Source organism: Melozone crissalis, unplaced genomic scaffold, assembly GCF_028551555.1.
Source record: "Melozone crissalis strain CALT ecotype California unplaced genomic scaffold, PUWL_Pcris_2 ptg000035l_1, whole genome shotgun sequence".
NCBI lineage: Eukaryota > Metazoa > Chordata > Aves > Passeriformes > Passerellidae > Melozone > Melozone crissalis.
The window spans coordinates 5,452,032-5,475,751 of record NW_026535813.1 but is presented as its reverse complement, the minus strand read 5'-3'; the positions used below and the strand labels follow the sequence as shown (position 1 = coordinate 5,475,751).

The following is a 23,720-nucleotide window of genomic DNA, read 5'->3' as shown; positions in this document are numbered from 1 at the left end:
ATTATTTACACATGCTAATCTTTTTATTTAGTTTGAAATGTTCTTAATAATTGAGTTCTTTATTTTTAATACTGCCTGGAGCGGGATGACTTTGCTTAACATAGATATTGGGATCCGAATTTGGCTTTTACAATTTTGGATTTTCTCAATTTCTTTTTCACTTTCCAGGTTCTGTTTATTTTCTCCCAAATCATTATATATAGGAACTCCCAAACTTGATCCAGTTTCTTTGGGTAATAAGAAAATTGGTTTTATCACTCTAGCAATGCAGTTGCCAGACGAGATCAAACCTAGGGGTTTAGGGCTCCCCTGAAATGTGTTCCAAAAGGGGTTTATCTCTTTTCCAGTACACTCATATAAATACTTGTAACAAACAATTTTTCTTACCATTTTCACCATTTCTTTGCTTTTTACTAGATCTGCTGAGCTTGTTTCAGCAGCATCACATTCAAAGCACAACCAGGCTTCCCCTATAGGGCACTCTCCTAGGAGTAGCTGCCTAAAAGTGGCAGTATTGTATGCTCTCCAATACACTCTCTTATTTTTCTGATAAAGGACCAATTGGGAGGGGTTAACACAATCAGGGTTAGAACTGATGTGGACTCTCAACAAGGAGCTCACTTCCTCCTCATAGAGGGGTTGGTAGCATTCACTGCACCGCTCAGCTGGGCTTCCCAGAGCACCACCAGCAATCAGAGCCATCAGTACTACCATTCCCAAGAGTCCGGTATGGGTCATCTTGCACAGCCTGCCCACCCGGCCTTGCCTCTTGGGGAATTTTACTGAGGAGAAGCTTCCAAGCTCTTTAGAGTCCCTTCTACCCGCTTCTCTGGTTAAACCTCTCTTGGTCTGTTCCCTACCAATTTTGGTTTCCGCTCCCAGAGGAGTGCTCTCTAGGGGATTAACCTGGAGTCTTTAGAATTAAATTAAGGAACTTAACCAGAATTTCTTATTTACAGTCTTAAACTTTTTACCAACATAGTTTACACAGAACAGTTTTGAAACATGTTAAGCAATATTAGAACTCTTGATACCAATTTTTTTCCACACAGTTCAGTCTATTTGACTCTTCCTTCTGAGAGTCAACTTTAAATCACAGTATACTCAGGTGAATTACCTTGTGGAGCAGATGAATCCTTATCCAGTGCCTGGAGGTGAGAGTGGTGTGGACTCTGGCCCAATGCCAGAGGGAAAAACTGGAACTCTGGCCCAATGCCAGAGGGAGAATGGGGTGCAGTCCGGTCCAATGCCAGAATGCCAGAGGGAAAAAAACCTGATGTTGAATCCTGGTCCAATGCCAGGGGGTGAGAGTGATGTGAGTCCAACCTTTTTCTTTTGGTCTGCACAGTCGAATTAGTAATGAAGAGTACCTGAAACGGGCTTTCAAACACAGGCATTAATGGTCTGCAATGTTATGATTCTATCAAAACTCAGTTTCTCTGTTTAATGTTATTGCTTAACTTCTCTTTTTCCATAGCTTGAATGTTTCTCTCATCAACTTCTACATACTCTGTATTTTGCAAGGAATTGTATTTCTGTTAGCTAATTAACTCCCAAAGTACTTTTATTCTCTTATATCTGTGTATTTAATTCACTGGTTTTCTATTCTATTTTCAAGATCTTATTTATCTCTTGCTTCTGTTTCTTGCTTTCACTTAGAGCCTAAATATTTCTTGCACTTAAATTTTTGGGGTTTTTTTTCTTACACCATTCTTCTACAAAATACACTTCCCTCTAAGGAGATGTGGTAAAACTTATAATGCACAATCTACATTACCTCTGTTCTAATTTGTTTATATTCACTCTCACACATTCCTTCACACCCTCAAGACACAAACTGGATAAGGGCCCTTACCCTGGTTGCCTCTGGTGCACATTCACCTGTGAGGCTGTCTGCGTGTACAGCTACAGCTCCCTCACACACCTGAGGAGCACTAGTCTGGTTTGCAGGTCACACACACTCTTTGGCCACAGCCCCCACCCGCCCGGGGACACAAGCCTGGTTTGCAGGTCACACACACACACACTTCCACTGCCCCCTTCCCACCTGCCCAGGAAGTTGAGGCTGACTTTGCTTGTGACTCACTCTCACACACACAACAAGACAACAAAAAAGGTACCTTTTACTTTCACATCACTTATTACAAGTTTAGTTTTACTGGCCAGTTTTAGTGCTGTTGGATATCCTTTCTACCTAGCTGTTTTTGTCTAACTTCAGAATTTTTTTTCACTATCCTATACTATACTTCTTAGTACTTTGTTGAGACAGGACTTATCTGCTCCTGTATCTACTCAAAAATTCAAATTCTTCATTTAGGGGTCCCACTTCAAAGTTTACCAAGGGCTCTTCTAGATGTTGCGTCGGGTCCCCTATAGTGTAAAGCCCCTGACCTTCTAATCGTCACCTCTAAGGATCTTCCCTAAATTATCTTGTTCCCTGGCTATTGCCGCATCGAGACTAAGCTTTCTACAAAACCTCCTGATGTGTCCTGGCTCTCCACAGTAATAGCAATGTCGCTCTCTCAAAGGGCCTTGAGGTTTCTCCATCCCTCTTGCACCTGACAGTACTGACCTATCCTTGCCTCCTCCTGGTGGTGGACCCGCCCACCCTGCACTTTCTCTAGCTACAGCAACCATGATCGTAGCCTTGGCCTTTGCTTTTTCTTCCTCCCTCTTTAAATACACCTTCAATGCCTCTTTTAATAACTCATTTATGTCCTTCTCTTGCCAATCTTCCATCTTTTCCAGTTTTCTCCTTATATCAGGCCAAGATTTGGTAACAAATTGGACTTTTAGTAGCATTTGACCTTCTGGGGTGTCTGGGTCTATTCTAGAGTACAACTGGAAGTTCCGCCTTAGGCGATTAAGCCGGGTAGCAGGAGCTTCATCCTTCTCTTGTGCACCCTCAAATGCCAATTGGGTGTTAGTTCCTTTGGCATCTGACTCTTTGATCCCCTGTATTATCAAAGACCTATATTCCCTCATGGCCTTCCTCCCCTCCTCCTGATTAGGGTTCCAGCTGGGCTCCGTTAGTGGCAATTTCTGTTCACCTGTTGGCACCTGGGGTCCTGGACTGTTATCTTTCTCCCATATTCTTATGCCAGCCGCCCTTATCATCTGGACCTCTTCTGGGGAAAATAATATACTCAGGATGGAATTCATCTCCCCCCAAGTGTAGATATTTGGACCTAGAAATTGATCCACTTGGTTGGCGCTATGCCCACTGGGTCCTCAACTAAATGCCCCAACTCTTTCTTGAATCCTCTCACCTCAGAAGCAGTTAGGGGAGCATTCACAAAGCAAACACCTCCCGCTACTCCTCCCATAGGAACCTCTCTGAGGGGAAAGAGTCTCTCCGCCTTGGAGGTCTTGGATCTGGTGCTACAGTATGGCCCATCTTCAGATGCCAAACTACTTTGAGGGATATCTGGGTTACCCTGAACTTTCTGCCCATCAGCAGGTGTATTTGCTGATAGCCGTTTACTGGGCAAGGAGGCATTTGTGTCCCAACTAGGAGGAGGTAAAGGGACAGCAATATGAGGGGGAGAAGAGCCTAAGTGAATATTCAGCGGAGCTGGAGAAGGGGTAGAGAATACAGCAGGTGGAGTAGGCGCTTGTGGTGATGCAGAAGGAACTGGAGGGGATACTGGGTTTACCATAGCGGAAGCCGAAGAGGTAGAAGGAGGAATTTGAGCAGGTGGTAATGAGATGGCAGCCGGGGGAAGAACCGGACCTGCCATTTGAGCTGCCTGAAGAAGAGGATTATAAAGTGGAGGGGCAGAAGGAGGCAAATAATCCAGGAGGTCCCATCTTTTACTAGTTCTATCATCCCCTCCTTCATTCCCCTCTTTCTGTCTCTGTACCTTACAAATTCGCACCCCTTCATCCCCAATAGCGCTCTTTACCCAGCAAGATATATACAGTAATTGCTCAGGATCAGTATCTCCTCGAGCTGTCAGATAATTATTAAATTGTTGGCACATCCACTTATCCTTTGTCCCACACCAAGGCCATCCTCCTTGCACCTCTAATTCTGGCCACACTTCCATACAATAATGGATCATTTTCACTTTATCTAATCCCTCCGTGGCCTCTATAGAATCCCATTTTACTAACAGTTCTCCTAAGGGACTATTGGGATGTATACACCTCAGTTTCTTGCCGGTCTTTTTACTATTACAACCTCCCATTTTTCAGGTCTCAATAAAAAAAAGTCCCAAAGGTGCCTCTACTGACCGGGAATTTCAAAAAAAACCTTGTTTGAGGAGCTTCAGCCTCCTCCACTGAACTTCAAATTTCTGCCTGATGCTCAGGACTTTATACTGAAACAACTGCCCGATCTCGATTGCCCAACTTCCCAACGTCAGGTCTTACATCTATCGGGACTTGAACACACGAAGCCTCGGCCGAAGAGTCCGGGTCGTGCCTGACTCCCTCAGTCAGGAAAAACAACTGCCTGATTTTTAGTTTGCCTAACTCGCCAATTTTTAGGCTTCACCGTATCAGGACTTAAAAGCAAACCACAGCCTCCTTCGCTGGGGTTTGTGCCTGACTCCCTTTGTCAGGACTTACTTTGCCTGCAGGGCTTGTGCAAACACCCGAATCCTTCTCGGGACTGACAAATCTTACTCGAATCCTTCTCGAGACTTACAAAAGTGCCTGACCTCCCTTTGTCAGGACTTACATTGGGTGCGTGCCATTCATACACAGTAATTCACTCCGTACGCCCGGAGTGGGGGGGCCCTTTATTCCCCCTTGGGAGACGACTTCACTCACGCTAATTCCACTCGCTTTCCCCTGTTTCCGGCCTGCCCCTTCGCAGGAGTCAGGAAACGCGCTACTGAGGGGTCCCTCTCACTTCGAAGGTCCGGCTGCCGGCCCTCGTCTCACTCACACACACATGCGCACGTCTCCCACTCCCGCCACCGAGTTTCTCACCAGTCCGGTGCTCCAGTGCTCCTCTGCGTTGCTGTCCTGAGCCGATCCCTCTTGGTCCTGGTAGCCAGCTGTCCTCTGAAGATCCAAGATGGCCAGTCCTGAGTCTTCTTGCGGCGTGGCTATTCCGGACGAGCGCCCCCAGCTGAAATAAACAAGGGCCAGGAGACTTCTTCTCCTTTTTAATGCCTTTATTAAAAGTGATCAGCTCAGGATTGGGCGGCTCGACGGGTCTGCAGCATCCGTCGTCTCTCCCAAGGCGACTCAGAGGAGGAGGATACGCACAGCTCTGTCCACTAGGGGCAGAGCTGGGGGAATCCAGTCCTCGTGGGAGCCTTTTAGGGCATGGTATTCCTCGCCAGGTGTTTCTACTTTTGCCAGCTGTCTTAGCAGGCCCTCATCTCCGGGGGCTTCTCCCATGGTCAGGGCAAGAGGGTCCGAAGGTGTTCCGCATCTCTGCAGGCTCGGCACTCGGCTCCTCACGTCCAGACATCACTCCAGTCTCTCAACTCTTATCTGGCTCGTTGTTTTTGGGGTCTTTCCGTGGGTTTGGAGTCGGGGGTCTCACAAAGCATTCTGGTCCTTGGAGTCACTTTGCATAACCCCCCCCTCACCTTCTCAGGTGTCTTCTCCTCACGGTTCAGGAAGGTTCCCACCCTCCACTGTGTCAGAGAAGGGCCATTACCTCGCCCTAGCCAGGGCTTTTACTAATACAAAAACAACCATTAACGACAATGACCCGTAATTACCATAACACAGGCAGCAGTAGTGGTAATTTTTTTCTCACAGAAAAAAATCAACTGAATTTTTGTTCATAACACTAAATAGGAATGGATTTCTACTCTGGATAATTTCCACTCTGTCTCATTCCCCTGTGAGACTGTGGAGTCTCTCCCATGGGAGACAGTTCTCCATGAACTTCTCCAACGTGGGTCCACTCTCACGAGCAGCAGCCGTACCGCACGTGCTGCAATGTGGACTCCCCCCACGGGCAGACAGTCCTCCCAGAACTGCTGCCATGTGGGTCTCTCCTTCCACAGGGTGCAGTCCTCCAAGGACAGGCTGCTCCATCCTGGAAGCAGGGGCCCCCTCTCTCCACCAGGTCTTCCACTGGATCACAGCCTCCTCCAGCCAGCCACCTGCTCTGGCATGGGCACCTACCCCACAGGCTGAGGGTGGATGTCTGCATCCCCCGTAGACCCATGAGCTGCAGGGGGACAACCTGCTTCACAATAGCCTGCAGAGGAATCTCAGCTCTGGTGCCTGGAGCACCTTCTCCCCCTCCTTCTTCACTGACCTTTGTGTCACCATGTTGTTTTCCCTCACATGTTCTCACCTCCTCCTCTTCTCTAACTAAAAGCAAAATCACATGACTTTTGTTTTAATTTTCTTCTTAAATATTTAATCACAGAGGCATTACCAGCCTCTCTCGTTGGCCCAGTTTTTGCCAGCAGCATGTCCATCTTCAGAGCCATCAGCCATTGGCTCTACTGGACATGGTGGGAAGCTTCCAGCAGCTTTTCACAGGAGGCATCTTTGTGGTCCCCCTGCTACCAAAAACCAGGCTGTGCAAATCAATACAAGCCACCACCCCAGTGAGAGCTGCTGTATGCTCTCCACAGGCAGGCCTTGCAGTGTGCAGCAGCACATTGCATAGCACCCCGTGGCTGTGACAATGCAGACAGCCTAGCCATCTCATTGTGCTATCACAATTTCTCAATTGAAAGTATGCCTATGTTTGACACATCTCCTCACTTTAGCATCAGGAAGGACAACCCGTATTGGGGGGAGCGGTTAGCCCTAGCTTCCCACTGCCTGCAGGCACAGACCTCGCGGGCGATTGCGGTGCTAGCCAGGAATACGAGGGAGCTTAAACTTCCAGGCAGTGCCACTTGTGATGCCAGTGGGCCCAGGTCAGCTCCTTGCACCATGCCAGAGCTGAGGGAAACTGCCACCACTGCTGAGAAGCACTCTATGACCGCCTTCCCTCCCGGTCCCGAAATCTTTGCATATTTCCAATATTTCCCGGGGAAGGTGGCATAAAAACACCCCAGCCCCCTCACTCCGCCCCACAGTTTCCGGGGGCTGTTTTTTCCATCCCGCCATTATGCCCTGCTGGCAGGGCCCACCTGCAGAAGCCTCACCCCTTAGGGTGCCACTGAGCTGACCCAGCCCTCCCCCACCCAACAGCAAGGATTTGCCCCAGGGGAGGGCAGGAAAGTGATAAGTGCTGAGATCACTTCCCGATTGGGTTGATGAGTGTTATTTGTTTGCTCCTCCCCTGATAGTACTGCGGCAAGGGTGCACTCTATGAGCAGGCTCGGCCCTAGGCTCAAGATGGCGGCGGCAGTGGCGGGTAAACAGAAGCACGAGCATGGCCGGGTGAAGATTGGGCACTATATCCTGGGCGACACGCTCGGCGTCGGTACCTTCGGCAAAGTCAAAGGTGAGTGGCAGGGAGTGGGACTCTCACCTGCTCCACGGAGTGCATGGTCCAGTTGGGCTGCAGGGGGTAGTGCGCTGGGTGGGTGTGTTGGGCTGAGCAACAGAGTCTTCATTTCCAGCTGAGGGACATGGCTGCCTACGGTCGCCTGACGGCGGCCAGTCCTCTAGGGCTGAAGTCATGTGACCGTTGAGGCCTGATCAGAGTGGTGGGGCGTTTTGGGGCTGGACTGCCACCTTAGTTTGGGCTTGGTCCTGCTCTGTTTCCTTCTCAGAGTGTTGGGGATGTGGTCTGAGTTTCACTGGAGGTAGTGCCTGGCTGTATCTGTCAAGCCCGGTGGGTCACTGGGATGTGACTGCCCTAGCACCGGGGGCTGACAGGGGTGGTGGGAAAAGGGTTAGGGAGAGCGATGTAGGGCTGACATGTTTTCGGGGTGACTGCAAGAAGGCATTTCACGGGCTGTTAACTGGAGCCTCACCCCTAGATGTAGTGGCTACAGGGTGGTGGCCGGGGCTACATTCTGAATGATGTAGACTGGGTGTGGTGGTGTGGAAATATTGTCTGATGCTGTGAACGTCTTTCAGGAAAGGGGAGTTGTATTAGCTAACTTCTCTGGGGTAGGGACTTCTAATGGGAAGTAATCATAGGAAAAGCAAAATTTTTCTCTTCTGTATTTACAGAAATAATTGTTGGAAGCAACTTATGCTGCATTTATATAAATCATCATCAGATATGTAATGAAAGTAGATATTTTTAATTCTTGAGCCGTATGTATGTTTTGCTGCACAAATATTAATACTTGATACCCTTATAAGGGAGACAAGATGCTTCACTCTATCAAGGGGAGAAATAAGCATGTGTCTTGGTTTAGGGCAAATTTGGGAGACAATCCCTAAAGGGGTTCTTCAAGAAAAGCAGATTTAATTGGCTCTTCCTTTAACTGGTTTGGGAAAAAGTAATTTTTGGAGAATAGTGGAAAAAACCTGTTTATTAAACAATAAAACCTAAATAATATCAAACAATAAAAGTTCTTGTTGCTTTAAAAGAGATGACAAACTCAGAAAAGTCCCCTCCCTGGGTTGTAGCTTGTCTCACTCAGTCTCTTATCAGTTTCTCTGGCGCTGGAAATGTCACAGCCCAGGCCCGGCCCAGTGGGCTACAGATGTGAGCTGCTGGTGCTTTTTTGGGTGTTTAGTCTAGAGTAGGTTTAAACAAGTTTAAAGAAAAGGGAAAAAACCCTACAGTTTAGGAAACTTTTTTGCTTCAGTTAGCTAAAACTAACTAAAACAAAGGAGAGTTTTGTCTTGTTGTTTGTTTATCTGTAGACAACAATAGTCTAGGAGTAGGAATGTGGAGGAGTGAGTGCAGTGTCTGAAAACAAACTGCGTGCTTCTTCTCTTTCTCCTTTACTCTCTGGAATAAGTCTTAAAGGCGTAAAACTTATTATTTAGCATAAACAGAACATATGATTTGGGATAAAATATTATATAGTTAACTCAGGACATTCCACCCCTCATCCCCATATTGTTAGCTTGCTACTAAATTTAATATATATTTTAACTTTATAAACATATATATTATACATCTAATATACAGTTATACACAGACAATGGCAGTAACATTCAGCAAACAGTGATATTTATATATAGTTTTTAATCAACAATCAGATTTCTTTGAGGTATGCATCGTGTTCTTTTATCTTTCTGTATTATTTACTATGTGTAACTTGGTCCTTGAGTAAAGTCAACTCTACAAATGGGTTTGTCTGTACTTGAGGCAGAATTGATCTAAACTGTCTTCTCTAACAAACTTCTGACATGTACTACTGGGACTTTGTTTACTCTATGTAAAAGTTCAGATTGGGCAGGGCCAACTCGGTTAGTAGAGCTTTGGTTGTTAATTAACTAGGTGGCTTTTGTCAGGTGTTGCTTTTAATTTTTGAAAGATTTCTTACGTAATGCTTTTAAGGTGGTTTTTAATAGTCTATTGTACCTCTTTACTTTTCTTGTAGCTGCTGTATGGTAGGGAATATGGTATACTTATTTAATGTCATGTTTCCTAGCTTAGGTGTTGATAAGGCTGTTCTTGAAATGAGTATTGTTGTCTGACTCAGTCCTCTCAGGGGTACTATGTATCATTTTTGCGAGGTTCCCAGACAAAGGAAGGAATGATAAATCTGACTCCATGTTCTTAGAAGGCTAATTTATTATTTTATGATACTATATTATATTAAAGAATACTATACTGAACTATACTAAAGAATAAAGAACGGATACTTACAGAAGGCTAAAAAGATAATAATGAAAACTTGTGACTCTTTCCAGAGCCCCAACACAGCTTGACTGTGATTGGTCATTAAGTCAAAACAATTCACATGAAACCAATTAAACAATCACCTGTTGGATAAACAATCTCCAAACACATTCCAACGCAGCAAAACACAGGAGAAGCAATGAGATAATATTGTTTTCCTTTTTCTCTGAGGCTTCTCAGCTTCCCAGGAGAAAAATCCCGGGCGAAGGGATTTTTCCAGAAAATATGAGTGCCACAACTATGCTTTTAAAGGGCTTGCTTTTTAAGGTTTAGGATGGTGTTATGGGCTGTAGCATGAGGCACAGGGTAAGTTTTTAACTATCTTGTGGTGGCTTCTATTATTGTATGTAGGGCTTGCTTTGGCGTGTCTGGGGCAGTGTGATGTAGTTAATCTGTCAGGCTTCTCCATACTTGTATTTGGACTACTGTCCACTATATTACAGGGGCTTTATTCGCTTGGCTTGTTTGATGGTAGCACATGTTTTACAGTCATGGATAACTTCAGAAATACTGTCTATGGTTAAATTCACTTTTTGGTTTCGTGCTTACTTATAGGTGGTATCTCTACTTTGATGACTTGAGGTATTATGGGCTTATTGAGTTAGGAATAACTTTTTTTGGTGTTGCTAATCTAAGTCTATTATTGATACTTCTATTTTTGCATCTTGGTCTACTTGTTGATTGTTTTGGTGCTCTTTATTGGCTTTACTTTTGGGGACATGGGCAGACTTTCCATTAAATCTGCTTTTCTAAAAAAACCCCTTTAAGAGTTCTCTCCCAAATTTGCCCTAAACCAAGAAACCTAGACAATTATGTCATCAATATACTGCAGTTATTCTGGAGCTTCACCCTTTTCCAGTGCAGCCTGGATCAGTCCATGGCAGATAGTGGGGGTGTGTTTCCACCCCTGGGTCAGTCGGTTCCAGGTGTATTACATGCTCCTCCAGGTGAAAGTGAACTGAGGTCTGCATTCTGCTGCCAGAGGAATTGAGAAAAATGCATTATCAATGTTAATAGTGGCGTACCATTTCGCTGCCTTGGACTCCAGCTCGTACTGGAGTTCCAGCATGTCCAGCACAGCAGTGCTCAGCAGTGGAGTCACTTCATTCAAGTCACAATAGTCCACAGTCAATCTCCATTCTCTGTCAGATTTGTGCACAGGCCAAATGGGACTGTTGAAGGGTGAGTGGGCCTTATTGACCACCCCTTGGCTCTCCAGCTCATGGATCATTTTGTGGATGGGGATCAAGGCATCTCGATTTATCCAATACTGCCAGCGGTGCACCATCAAGGTGGCAATTGGTACTCGTTGCTCTTCCACCTTCAGGAGTCCTACTGCAGATGGGTTTTCTGATAGTCCAGGCAATGTGTTCAATTGCTTAATGTCTTCTGCCTCTACAGCAGCTATTCCAAAAGTCCACCTGAGTCCCTTTGAGTCTTTGTAATAGCTGTTCCAGAGGAAGTCTATGCCCAGAATACATGGGGCCTCGAGGCCGATCACAATAGGATGTTTCTGCTACTCCTTCCCAGTCAGACTCACCTCGGCTTCCAACAGGGTCAATAGCTGCAATCTCTCCATTACCCCGACAATGGCAACAGGTTCTGCCCCCACATGTCCCAATGACATTAGGGTACACTGTGAACCAGTATCAATGAATGCTTCATATTTTTATGGCTCTGATGTGCTAGGCCATCAGATCCACACCATCTAAAAGACCTGGTTTTCCAGTGCCTCTCCCTGGCTAGAGGCAGGGCCCTTCTAACCCTGGTTATAATTTTATTCCTGGGCATACATACTAGAGGTTCCTTCAAGGGGATCTGACAGATCATACCCAGCAGCTCAGTCATGGGAGGTTGAGGCTACCCTCACTTTAGTGGAACTCGCTTGGTTAGTGTTTCTCTCCTTGAGTTGAAGCACCCATGCTGCCAGGACAGAAGTGGGTTTCCCATTTCACCTTCCCATGTTTTCCCCATGGTCGCGCAGCAAGAACCACAGGTCAGCTCGTGAGGTCTACCCTCTCTCTCTAGCTGGGAGACATTGGGCTGTGACTTCGGGGCCTGTGACTCACACTGGTGCTAAATGGGAACTGTTCCTCCTCACCTCCTCCTTCACCACCTCACTCATCCCTTCTTTGAGGTCCTTAAGCACAGCAGAGACATGCGCCTGCATTGAGCCATTGATCATACTCTTGTAATTTCTAAGCTTGTTGGTGACAGAACCCACTGTATCAGTTGTTATCAGTATTAATCATTGCAATCAAGGTGGTGTATTGAGATGGCCCTAGATTTGCCAGATTCCACAACATTTGCCCTGTGCACCTGACCTTGTTGGGGTCATTATCATGCCATCAATCCCTCTCAAAGAGTACTTCCAGTACCACCACTTCTCTCAGCTGTTGGATCCCTTCCTCAAGTGTAAGAGCCTAAATGAGAGATGCGGGACTCCAGGCAGCTCTCCAAAATGCAGTTTATTCCATCCAAGAGGTTACAGCAGTCCAGGGTCGTGGGCGACAGAGCCTGTGCCTACAGCTGTCAGCTCCAGCTGCAGGCAGGCCTGGAGACCCTTTGGTTTTGGTTACAATGCATTATATACTTTTCTTTGCTTAGCATCTTAATACAGTAGAACCAATCTATACCTTAACTATTATCTATAGCCTATCATAACTACTATAATTACCATATTCACATTGCTATTCTCCAATCACTAAAAGTTAGTACATTAGAGTTTAAGCTAGAAGTTGTTTTTCAGTTTTCTTGCAGTGGAAAATTCTGAGACCTTTTTTCTACTTGCAACTTTGCTGACTTGTTTGCCTGTGCTATCTTTCTGCTTGGTGAAAACATCTTCTTGTTTGAGGTGGGTTTATCCTTTGCTCTAAGCCATAAAAACCCCTTCTAACTAACATACCCTTTGCCTCCTTGGTTAGCCAGTAAGACTAGCTCAGCAATTCTTTTCTTCTATATCAAAACTTGCTTCCATCTCTATTCCTTCATCAGACTCTACATTTAAAAATCTTTCTGCTAAGCATAAATATCTGTGAGACTTTCTTGTCAAACATTCATCCTTCCTAACACTCAAGGGTCTTCTAGCGCATTCTATGATGGTACTCCTGCATTCTCTCTCTGTGGACAAACTTCTCTCTTGCACTCATTAAAAGCTGTTCCCAGAGGGAAAGGGGCCCTGGCTCCCTTACAAATACCTGATTCACCCCTGAGTCCTGGGTCAAGGGTGCCAAATTCCTTGCCTCAGCACCATCCAGTTGCACACCTGTGCCAGGTTGTATAAGCCTCACGCTCCCATTGTACGATGTCTTTGTGCAGATTATGGAGAATTTCATATCTCAGGGACTCAGTGATGATCTCAACTGTTGGCTCCCCTGTGGGTTGTGAGGGCCCTCCTTTCTTATCCTTATTATCTGGGTGCTCTGATTTCATCTTAGACTTCCTCGTTTCCACAGGGGCGACTGCTGCTGGCTGTGACTGCCCCTGTGGTTCAGCTGGAACCTGGGTAGTTGTAACGTCTGTGGGTTCCACTTCTGCACCATCAGACTCTCCCTCTTCGAGGCAGGGAGAGGGTTTCTCACCAGCTGGGGAAATGTAGTTCTTCAGCATCTGGCCCATCTTGCGTATCTCCTTCACTAGAGCCCCAGTCTGGGTGGTTAATTTCTGAGGTGGGCTGCAGGGCAGGGTCAGGCGGTGGGGCAGCCCTATTCTCTGGGATAGGTATCAGGGTGGTTATCCAAGTCAATCTTCCCTTATCTCTGAATGCTAAAATGAACAGGCTTAACAGACATATCAGCAACACCAACCACTGTATGAAATCATTAGCATTTAGAGAAGATTTGAACCCTTTGAAAACTGGTGGGGTAGACCCAAAGAACTGGTTGAAGGGTTGGAAAAAAATTTCCCCCAGTGTAATTTCCTCACAGTAAGTACCATTATTAAAGTAACCTCAAAAACATATAGTTAGTGTGTGATAGCTCTGAATTGATGTGCCCACCTTCCAGAGGAAGTTAAAAATCTATTAATTCCTCACCTCATTAACCCATAAAGCAAACTGGATAACAGCCACAGTAGCCTGAAGTTATAGGACCCATGTTTAGATAAGGGGCTGAAAATGGGAGAAATATAGCCATGACCACGTGCCACTCAAACCAGGGTAAGCTAGACCACATGGCGATACCTAATGAGATTTCTTAATCCAGCACAAAAAAATTAGGTTACTCAAGAACTGTTATTCCTTTTTCGCCCTTTTTCTGTAGATGCCCTCATGACTCACGTTGGGTGCCAAAATCTGTCTTGGTTTGAAAAGACAGGTGTTTGCTATGGAAGGCAGGAGCCTCTCTTGAAATGGAAAATGTTAAACCCTCTCCCTCTGAATTAGTATAATTTTGAAATTAAGGAGCTCTCAGGCAAAGATATGGGAATAGGAATAACAGTTCTTTATTAGGCAAAATAAAAATAAAAATGCAGTAATACAAAACAACACTGACAGAGTCAAAATATGAACTGACACCCTGTTGGTCAGGGTGTTGGTAGCAGTCTGAATAAATGGTGGCTGCAGTGATCCTGTAGAAGGGTGTAGTTTTCCTCTGAAGGTCTAGTGGTGGAGTAGATGGGCCTGGTCTTCCTCTGGGAATCCAGTGGAAAAGAAAGCTGCTCTTCTGGGAATCCAGTGGGAAAAGGCTGTGTCTGGTGTTCCAAATCTCAGATTATATCCAGGTAGGAGTGCTTGGCTCCTCCCCCTGGGCAGAGCATCTCACAGTGGGATGATGTAATTTTTATCAGTCATGCAGTGAGACTCAATGGCCCATTAACAGAAGATATCTCCCCAGAGGGAGGATTGGTTGTGGAAGAGATAAAGAAAACTGCCCCACCTGGTTTTAACAGGTAGTCCAATTAACAGAAGATAATTGTCCCACCTCTAACAGATGGTAAATAGAATACACAGCCCCCACCACATCTTGCATTTGCAACCTAAGAGAGATGAAGCAGTTCAAAATATCTAGTATCAGCAAAACAGCAGACACTAACTGGTAACAGACTGGTGACTACTTTTGAATTTTGCATAAAGACAACTGAAAGCAACACCTCAGATAATATAATGTAGAAAAGAAGCCAGTGTTATATTTATGAAAGCTACTTTGTATTACCTCTTAACAGAAATTACCTAAGAAGCTTCACAAATAAGAAGCAATCAAAATATATTTATATTAGTCACCCTAAACCTCAATGAGCTATCAGTCCTTCAAAAGAATCACTGCAAAAAGTTCCCTTTACAGATGTAACATTTCCTTCTATTTCTTTATTCTTTGATAATGCCAATTGCCTTCATGCTTCGCCATGGCTATGCATAACATGAACATTTTTAAGACAGTCTTAAAGCAACAATGACTCGTTTGAACTGTTCAAATGCAGAACGGTGGCTAAACTTAGTTCACCTGGCTTTCAACTGGAAAAAAAAAACAGATCACGAGGACATTCAGAGTAAATATGACATTCTTATGAAATGCAGATACTAGTCATAAAGGCTGTAGAAAAAAAGCTGAACAAGCATATGCTGTGTTTAATGAGGCATTGCTGTCATATGCCAAATGGCCAACCCAAGGCTTAGAGGAAGGTAGTAATTAGAAATAGGAGCTAAATGTTTTCATTAATATTTACAAAAAAAAGAGTTAATGCTGTGATGCTGTGCAAAGGCATATTGCTGCACAGCAACATTAGATAGCAAACTGATCTTCATTGTCCATTCTCAGATCTCTTATCACTGCCTTAATCAGGAAGACCAATTTACATCAGTTTTGCAGGCAATACAGACCAGGGGTTTGAATCTACATTGTTGAACAAATTCTGAATATTTACAAAGGTAATTTGTACCCTCATTTTCTCAGTACAAATCACTGAAAGTCTAACTATTAAAAAAATTTGGACATCTGCATTTGCCTGCAGCAGGAATCATCAGTTTTTTTAACACATAACTGATTTTGGTCCAGTACTCTTTTACACCACAGCTTTTCAGCTCTGTGGTGTTTTAGCTTTGACTGGATATTGGCTAGAAACAGCTTTCTTCTCCATGACTGCCCATCTGAGGGACAGTCAAATGAGCTAAGCCTGTCACTATTCGACTCAGGCTACCACAGCCAGGTGAAAAGCTAAACTGGTACTGATGTGATGTTTTCCCAGTTATGTGGGAGGGTAAAAGGGTAAATAGCAGAGTGAATTAAACTAACAGCTATCTTGACAGCAGGAGCCCCTTAAGAATTATTAAGCACTGGTTTTCCCACTCATCTTTTGGGGCTGACACCACTGTTAAAACTAAAGACCCACTTTCAAGAAGCCATATGGTACATTACACGAGCTCTCAAGAAAAATCCTAATTAAAAAAAAATAATTGTTAGTTTATCCTTTTATTGTCAATTGATGAAACCATATCAATCACTAGAAAGGGAAGATGCTAAAGATTACAGGAAAACAATCACAGATATAGTATTAAATGAATGTGTGCTCAAGAAGGAAACTAGTGCATCACAGATAAAATATGCCCTTTTTATTAAGTACAGCTAGAGCAAGAAGAAAACAACATAGCACATTATTTAGGGACAAGATAACACATTTTTTTTACGGAAACAGAGCATTAGTCCATGAACACTAACACTTGCTTTCAGTTCCTAAATAAATTCCCAGACCACTTATGGTAGGCAAGTCAGTATGCAGAACGATGCTGCATTTTACCACAAAGTGATTTCTCCCTTGGGTAGCATTCAGGAGCCCATAATCACGGAATCATTATATGCAGGTGCTTTTATTAAAGAGCTCTGGGTGTCAGGGGACACAGACCCAAATCTGACCCGACATGGTTTCTAGCCATACATGTTTTATATTCTATTGTTATATAACTTACATATTAATTATTAAACTTACATTGTTCTATTGTATACACTGATTTTATCCAAGCATGGATTTCTTGTGATCCCCCTCAAACCGCAAAAATAGTTTCTCTTTATTCTTTAAACAATAATTATATCTAATCACATCTAACAATTATATAATTGATCATATACTGACTACACAGGTGCAGCTTCACATGATCTAGCAAATACAAGGCCTAACATTTCCCAGGGCCTACCTTTAACATTTTCCCAGGGCCTACTAAGCCTAACTTTCTTTCTAGCTCCCCAAATTTTCTATGATTTTAAAATCTTTTACTATCATTTCCTCCCCTTTGAAAGCATTTTCACTTCACTATAAGTGCAAATGTTTTCACTTGATATAGTCCTTTGTTTCTGAGTTTATACTTGATGTTCTTCAAATTCATGGTTGATGTAAATGTTGTCATGGATACTGTCATGAACTGGAGAACCGGAAGATGGTGGGTGTGGATCTCGTGTCAGTGCCTTAATTATTTTTCAGTTCCAGGACGTTTTCTTCTGTATTTCTCCCTTTAAGATGTTGTAAACTAACCAAATTGCTAAGAATACAATTAGTGAGATTATCACACTCTCCATGATAGATTTAATTCATGAACTCGCATTCTACCCTTACCCTTTGAAGATTTTGCCTAACCAGCTTGTAGTCAAATCCTTCTGCTCTTCTTGTGCTTCATGCTCTATTTGTTTCAACTGATTGATGTCATATTCTACATCTGCAGTTACATTTGGGATATGGAGGCAGCAATGATCAATCCATCCCTTTAAAAATCCACACACTCCATGCTCTTTCAGGAGTAACAAATCTAAGGCCAGTCGATTTTGTAAAGTCATTTTTGTGGTGGCTTGTAATGGTACGCTTAGTTCTTTAAATCCTTCCCGGGTGACTCTTGCTAGTCTATCTACCTGACCTGTAAGCTTGTACAACATTTCTCTATTCTGGTAGTTTGCTATGGAACCGAGCAAAGACTCTAGGGCCCACCCAAATTTCACTCCACTAGAGGGTTCTTGCCAAGTGTCATCCTGATTTTCATTGTCTAGAACGTCTCATCTTGTTCTTATTTGCAGAAGTTCACGTTTTCCATTAAATTGGGACTTTTTCCAAATTGGACATAAATTAGGGAGGCCCAAATTAATTTCTTTTACTTTCCCGTCTACAGGCAGATGTGTTGTCCAGGTGCCATCACTTGTTGCCCATACAAATTGTCCTGGACTTTGGATTGTACTCTTGGTACATCCTACGAGTATTTTGTAATTCACTTTACCTTGTTTATGTTTGATCCCTCTGCAGGCACAACCAATTTGTAGGGTTACTACCAGGGGTGGCATTTGTTTTATCTCTATATCATCAGAAGTGCAATCATAAGTTTTATTACATGCCCACCAACTCACTTTGTCTGCCTTCATTCTACTACTAGTGGCAGTGTTCACTACTGCTGGATCTGTCTCATTCTTGGAACTTTCCCATTTAATACACCAAGGGGTGTTTTCCCTATATTGGAATTTTTGAAGTATATTCATGGACCACGCACTGTCCCAAGGCTCTATCTGATCTTTCTGATTCTTGGCCTCACACTTCCATACCAGAGTGGTTTCTGTAACATTCCCTATAATCTTTTTATAGTCTGGCAAAAAGCATTCCCAATTTGTGATGTCTTTAACCCACCACCCTATGATTTGTCCTACCCTGCCATGACTTAAAATACAGTCCTGTTTCTTCAGAGGTGTCATCCACTCTCCTGTTACTTTTCAGGTTTCTCTGACTATTTGCTTCAACTCCGGTACCTGTTTACATTCAATTGTTTGGTTCTTTTGTATTTCAGGTAATTTTGATGTTATGATTCCCCAACTTATTGGGTCTCCCACTGCCTTTGGTATTGGCAGACAGGCAGTTAATTCTGCTGGTGTTTTGCATTTTAGCAAAGTCTTCTACTAATCCAATCATTACGTTGTTAGCCCAAATTGCATTAGAAACTTTTATCACCTGTGTTTCTGCTTGTACTTCTCTCTTCATTCTAGAATGAAGAGTGGTTAGTTGATCTTTTTGCATTCCACATCCCAAAGATACTAATAACCATAAAATGAGCATTGACACAATTATTGATTACATTCTTGAAGCAATTAAACACATACACATCTTATCTGCAGCTTTGTTGGTTCCACAATTTACACAGTCCATGATCCGGGATGGATTTTCTTCACTCGGGTATAGTGAATCCAGGGGTCCACACCGGCTACTTTGACTGCTGTAAAGGTGGTCAACAGTACCTGATGGGGTCCAGTCCACTTTTCTTTCAGTGGTTCTTCGTTCCAATTTTTAATGTACACCTCATCTTTCAGATGTATGTCATGAACTGGGTTCTCGAGAGTCAGTGGCCTATTCCACACGAGGACGTTCCAAAGCCGAGCTAAAGTTTTCCTGAGAGACAGAACATAATTATACACTTCCTGCTTTCCCGTGACATGTACGTTTGGATTAGGTTCAGGAGATTCATATGGTTTCTCATACAATATCTCATAAGGACTGACTGACATTCCACTCCTAGGTTTTATCCGAATCCTCAACAGTGATATTGGCAAAGCTTGGGGCCACTGCAATTTGGCTTCTTGGCATATTTTACTGATTTGCCTCTTTAGTGTCTGATTCATCCTCTCTACCTGTCCACTTGACTGGGGTCTCCACGGTGTGTGGAGGTCCCAAGTTATTCCCCGCAATCTACTTAGTTCTCTTACTACCATGGCTATAAAATGCAGCCCCCTGTCTGATGATATCCCTAGAGGTACCCTGAACCTGGGAATAATCTCCTGTAGTAACCACTTAACTGTTTCCTTTGCTTGATTTGTGCGACAGGGAAGGGCTTCTGGCCATCCAGAAAATGTGTCAACCCTCACTAACAGATATTTGTATCCTTGAGTTCTTGGCAATTCTACAAAATCCACCTGCCAATAGTCCCCTGGTTCTATTCCTATCTGAATCCTTTCTAGCTGTGCCTGCCATCTAGCCACTGGGTTGTTCTTCAAGTAGATCTCACATTTTGACATTACTGATTTTGCCATTGTTAACATGCGTACCAAGATTAAACTTTGCTTTAGTGATTTTATCAATGCCTCTGCACCCCTATGACATTTGTTATGTTTAATTTGTAGAACTTCTCTCATTATCAAGGGGGGTACCACTATCTGTCCTTGTGCAGTCACATACCACCCTTCTGAATTCTTTTGTGCATTTAGCAAATGTCCCAATCTCTCATCTTCTACTGAATATTTTGGTTTTGGAGGCAAATTGAATTGAGATACATTAAGTTTTAAAGGTATCAATGCCATTGTTGTTTGCACTTCTCAAGCAACCTGTCGGGCTGTCCAATCTGCCTTTCGATTTCCCTCACAAATTTTGGAGTTTCCTGATTGGTGTGCTTTACAGTGTATAATTGCCACTTGTTCAGGTTTTTGTACTGCTTTTATCAATTGCAGGACTGCATCTTGATGTTTAATGTGCGTACCTTGAGAAGACAGTAGTCCTCTTTCTTTCCACAGTGCTCCGTGTACATGCACCACTCCAAAAGCATACTTTGAGTCAGTCCATATGTTTATCCTTTTCCCTTCACTTAGTTCTAGTGCTCTGGTTAAGGCAACCAGTTCTGCCCTCTGGGCAGATGTATTTGGTGGTAGTGCTTTTGCCTCCACTACTGTACTGATTGTTGTAACCGCATTTCCAGCATATCTGGTTCCGTTCTCCACGAAGCTGCTTCCATCTGTGAATAGCTCCCACTCTGGCTGCTCTAGCGGGACGTTTTTTCGGGTCTTCTCTCGCGGAATAGGTGTACTATATGGTAGTGTTTGCAGGGGTCCCAGGATGAGGGAAAAGACAAGAATCTTGGCTCCATGTTTCATAAGGCTAATTTATTATTTTATTATATATATTATATTAAAAGAAAATTATATACTAAAACTATACTAAAAGAATAGAAGAAAGGATTTCATCAGAAGGCTAGCAAGCAATAAAAAAGAATGGAATGATAATAAAATCTTGTGACTGACCAGAGAGTCCAAGACAGCTGGACTGTGATTGGCCATTAATTAAAAACAGTCCTATGAGACCAATCAAAGATGCACCTGTTGCATTCCACAGCAGCAGATAATTATTGTTTACATTTTGTTTCTGAGGCCTCTCAGCTTCTCAGGAGAAAAAATCCTAGCAAAAATATTTTTCATAAAATATGTCCATGACAGTACTCTATTGCTTCTACACAGTCATGCTCTAATGGGCCTTCTTCAGTTGTGGTACCTAGAAACAAAGCTGGATTCAAAAGGTTAGTTGTCTTTAATGTGCCATCATCCTGCTCAGTCAGGGCTACCTGGAATTTTATCATCCTGCTTGGAGATAGCCAATGGTCTCCCTTTTGCTCTAAGACAGTGGTTACCATGTGTGGTACATAGATATCTATGTGCCTTCCCATAGTGAGCTTCCTGGCTTCTTGTATCATCATCACAGTGGCTGCGACTGCTCGCAGACATGCAGGCCATCCAGCACTTACGTTGTCAAGTTGTTTGGAAAAATAGCCCACCAGCCTTTTCCAGCTTCCTAAATGTTGGGTCAGGACTCCCAGGGCTAGGCACAGCCTTTTATGTACAAACAGCTGAAAATCTTAAGACAGATCAGGTAACCCTAATGCTGGAGCAGTTGTCAGTGCTTCTTTTAATTTTAGGAAGGCTTCTTTCTGTGGTTTGCCTCAGGTGAATGGCTGTGTCTTCTGGGCTTTGTACAGGGGTTTCACAACTAGTCCATAGTCCATGATCCACAGGTGACACCACCCTGCCATCCCAATGAAGACTCGCAGCTCGTGTAGATTCTGGGGCTCTGGAACAGCACTAATAGCTTGGATACGGTTAGTACTGAGTTTTCCTTGCTGTTGTGAAATTTCACATCCCAGGTAGATCACAGTCTGTTGGGCAATTTGTGCCTTTTCTCTGGATACTTTATAACCTCCCATTCCCAGTGAATTTAAAATCTCAATTGTTACCTTTATGCAGGTTGCTTTTTCTTCTGTATCAATCAGTATATCATCAACATACTGCAACAACGGGTATTGGTCTCTTGGTACTTGCCCATTCTCAGTCCAAATCTCCAGCTCCTTCACCAGTTGGTTTCCGAATACAGTTGGCGAGTTCTTGTTTCCTTGTGGAAGTCGTGTCCAGGTGAGCTGGGTTTTTCTTCCATTCCCTGGATTTTCCCACTCAAAGGCAAACAGTTTCCTACTTTATTTGTCAAGAGGTATGCAGAAAAAGGCATCTTTTAGATCAATTACGGTAAACCATTTATATATCTCTTTTATGGATGTCAGCAATGTGTAGGGATTTGCTATCGCTGGATAAATGTCCTTTGTTATTTTGTTTATTGCTCTCAAATCCTGCACTAATCTATACTCACCATTTGGTTTCTTCACTGGAAAATACTGGTGTATTAAATTCTGATTCACATTCCTCTAGAATTTGGTATTTCAAGAATTTATGAATAATCTTTGCTATTCCTTGTCGTGCTTCTGGTTTTATGGGATATTGTTTGACCTGTACAGCCCTCGCCCTTTCTTTTAACTCTACATGCACTGGCTGTACCAATTTAGATTTTCCTGGTACATCTGTTTCCCATACAGAGGGGATCACTGCATCTTCTACTTCCCTAGGGATAGAGGGGACTGTTTTTTCTTTGATCATTAAAATTTGCCCCATCTTTGATTCAGGTATTTTCATTAGAAGTTTCCCGTTCTCAAAGGTTATTACCGCATCAAGTTTTGCCAGCAAATCCCTCCCTAAAAGCAGAATTGGACACTCAGGTACATATAAGGATTCAAGTGTTAAAACCTTGTTCCCTAACCACAAATCTAAGGGTTGCAAGAATGGCTGATTTTCCTCCCTCCCTGTGGCCCCAACTATTGTTGTTTGCTTGTCCTCAATTTGCCCTTGCAAATCATTTAGTACAGAATACGTGGCCCCTGTATCCACCAGGAATTTCACCTCTCTATCACCTAATAATAAAGTCACTAAAGGTTCCTATGTGGGTTATTTCGTTTCTAGTCAGCTGTGATATTCTCCTAGTACCACTGCCTTGGCAACATCTTCGTGCTGGAACTGATTGCCCTGGTTAAACTGGTTGTTCAGTTGCTCGGGCATTCTCTCTTCCAATGCCCCTCCTGCTTGCAATACCACACTGATTTAAGCCTAACCCTTGCATGACTAGTCCTCCACGGCCCCTGCCAAACCCGCCTCTACCCAGTCCATGACCACCTCTGCCACATCCCCTGAAATCTGGGTTCCCTTTTCCTTGTATTACTGCCAAAAGATTTTACTGCTGCCTTTTAGCAGCCTCCTTTTCCCTATTATTGTATACCTTCCAGGCTACCTCAAGTAGTTTATCCAGATTCCTTAATTCCTCCCCCTCTAATTTTTGCAATTTCCTTCTGATATCATCTTGTGACTGCCCCAGGAATAGGAGAGCAAGTTGAAGCTTCACTTGTTCTGTGTCTATTTGGAGATCTGTATATTTTCTCGCTGCCTCCTTAAGCCTTTCCAAATACGCAGTAGGGGATTCTTTCTTTTCCTGTCGGACCTCATACAGTTTAGACGAATTCATAATCTTGGGCACAACGTTCTTAACTCCTATCTGGACCCACTCCTGATATTTCTTCAGCCTCCGCATATGCCCAGGTGCATTGGGATCCCACCCTGGATCCTCGGTTGGAAAATTATCATCTAGAGTTCCTGTTATGAGTCCATTTCTGATATCTTCCCTTGCCCTCTCCTTGGCTGCTTAAAGTACCATCTCTTTCTCAGTAGAATCCATTAAAGTATCTAATATTACTTGTATATCTTCCCAATCCGGATTCTGAGTTTTCATAATCATTTTTACCACCTGTGCCACTTTATCAGAATTTTCCCTATAAGTCCCAGCCGATTGTTTCCAAATGACTAAATCTGCAGGAGAAAAAGGCACTTTTACAAACACTGGCCCCTCCACTCCTACTCCTTGTTGCAAGGGAGCGATCATGGTCCGCTTTTGTCTGCCCAGGTCTTTTCTAGCCAAGACCAGGGCAAGTTTTGACCGACTTCGA

The 23,720-nt window shown here is 43.6% G+C and overlaps 1 protein-coding gene across 1 annotated transcript in view; it reads left to right on the top strand.

The window, feature by feature from the left end:
- Nucleotides 1-7,233: 7,233 nt before the first annotated feature.
- The window catches only part of LOC128941421 (5'-AMP-activated protein kinase catalytic subunit alpha-1-like), a 76,258-nt gene continuing 59,771 nt past the window's right edge, over nucleotides 7,234-23,720 (top strand). Inside the window, exon 1 of the mRNA XM_054283177.1 lies at nucleotides 7,234-7,381. Within this exon, the coding sequence (XP_054139152.1) occupies nucleotides 7,246-7,381 (136 nt within the window). The 5' untranslated portion in view covers nucleotides 7,234-7,245. The remainder of the gene's footprint in view (nucleotides 7,382-23,720) is intronic.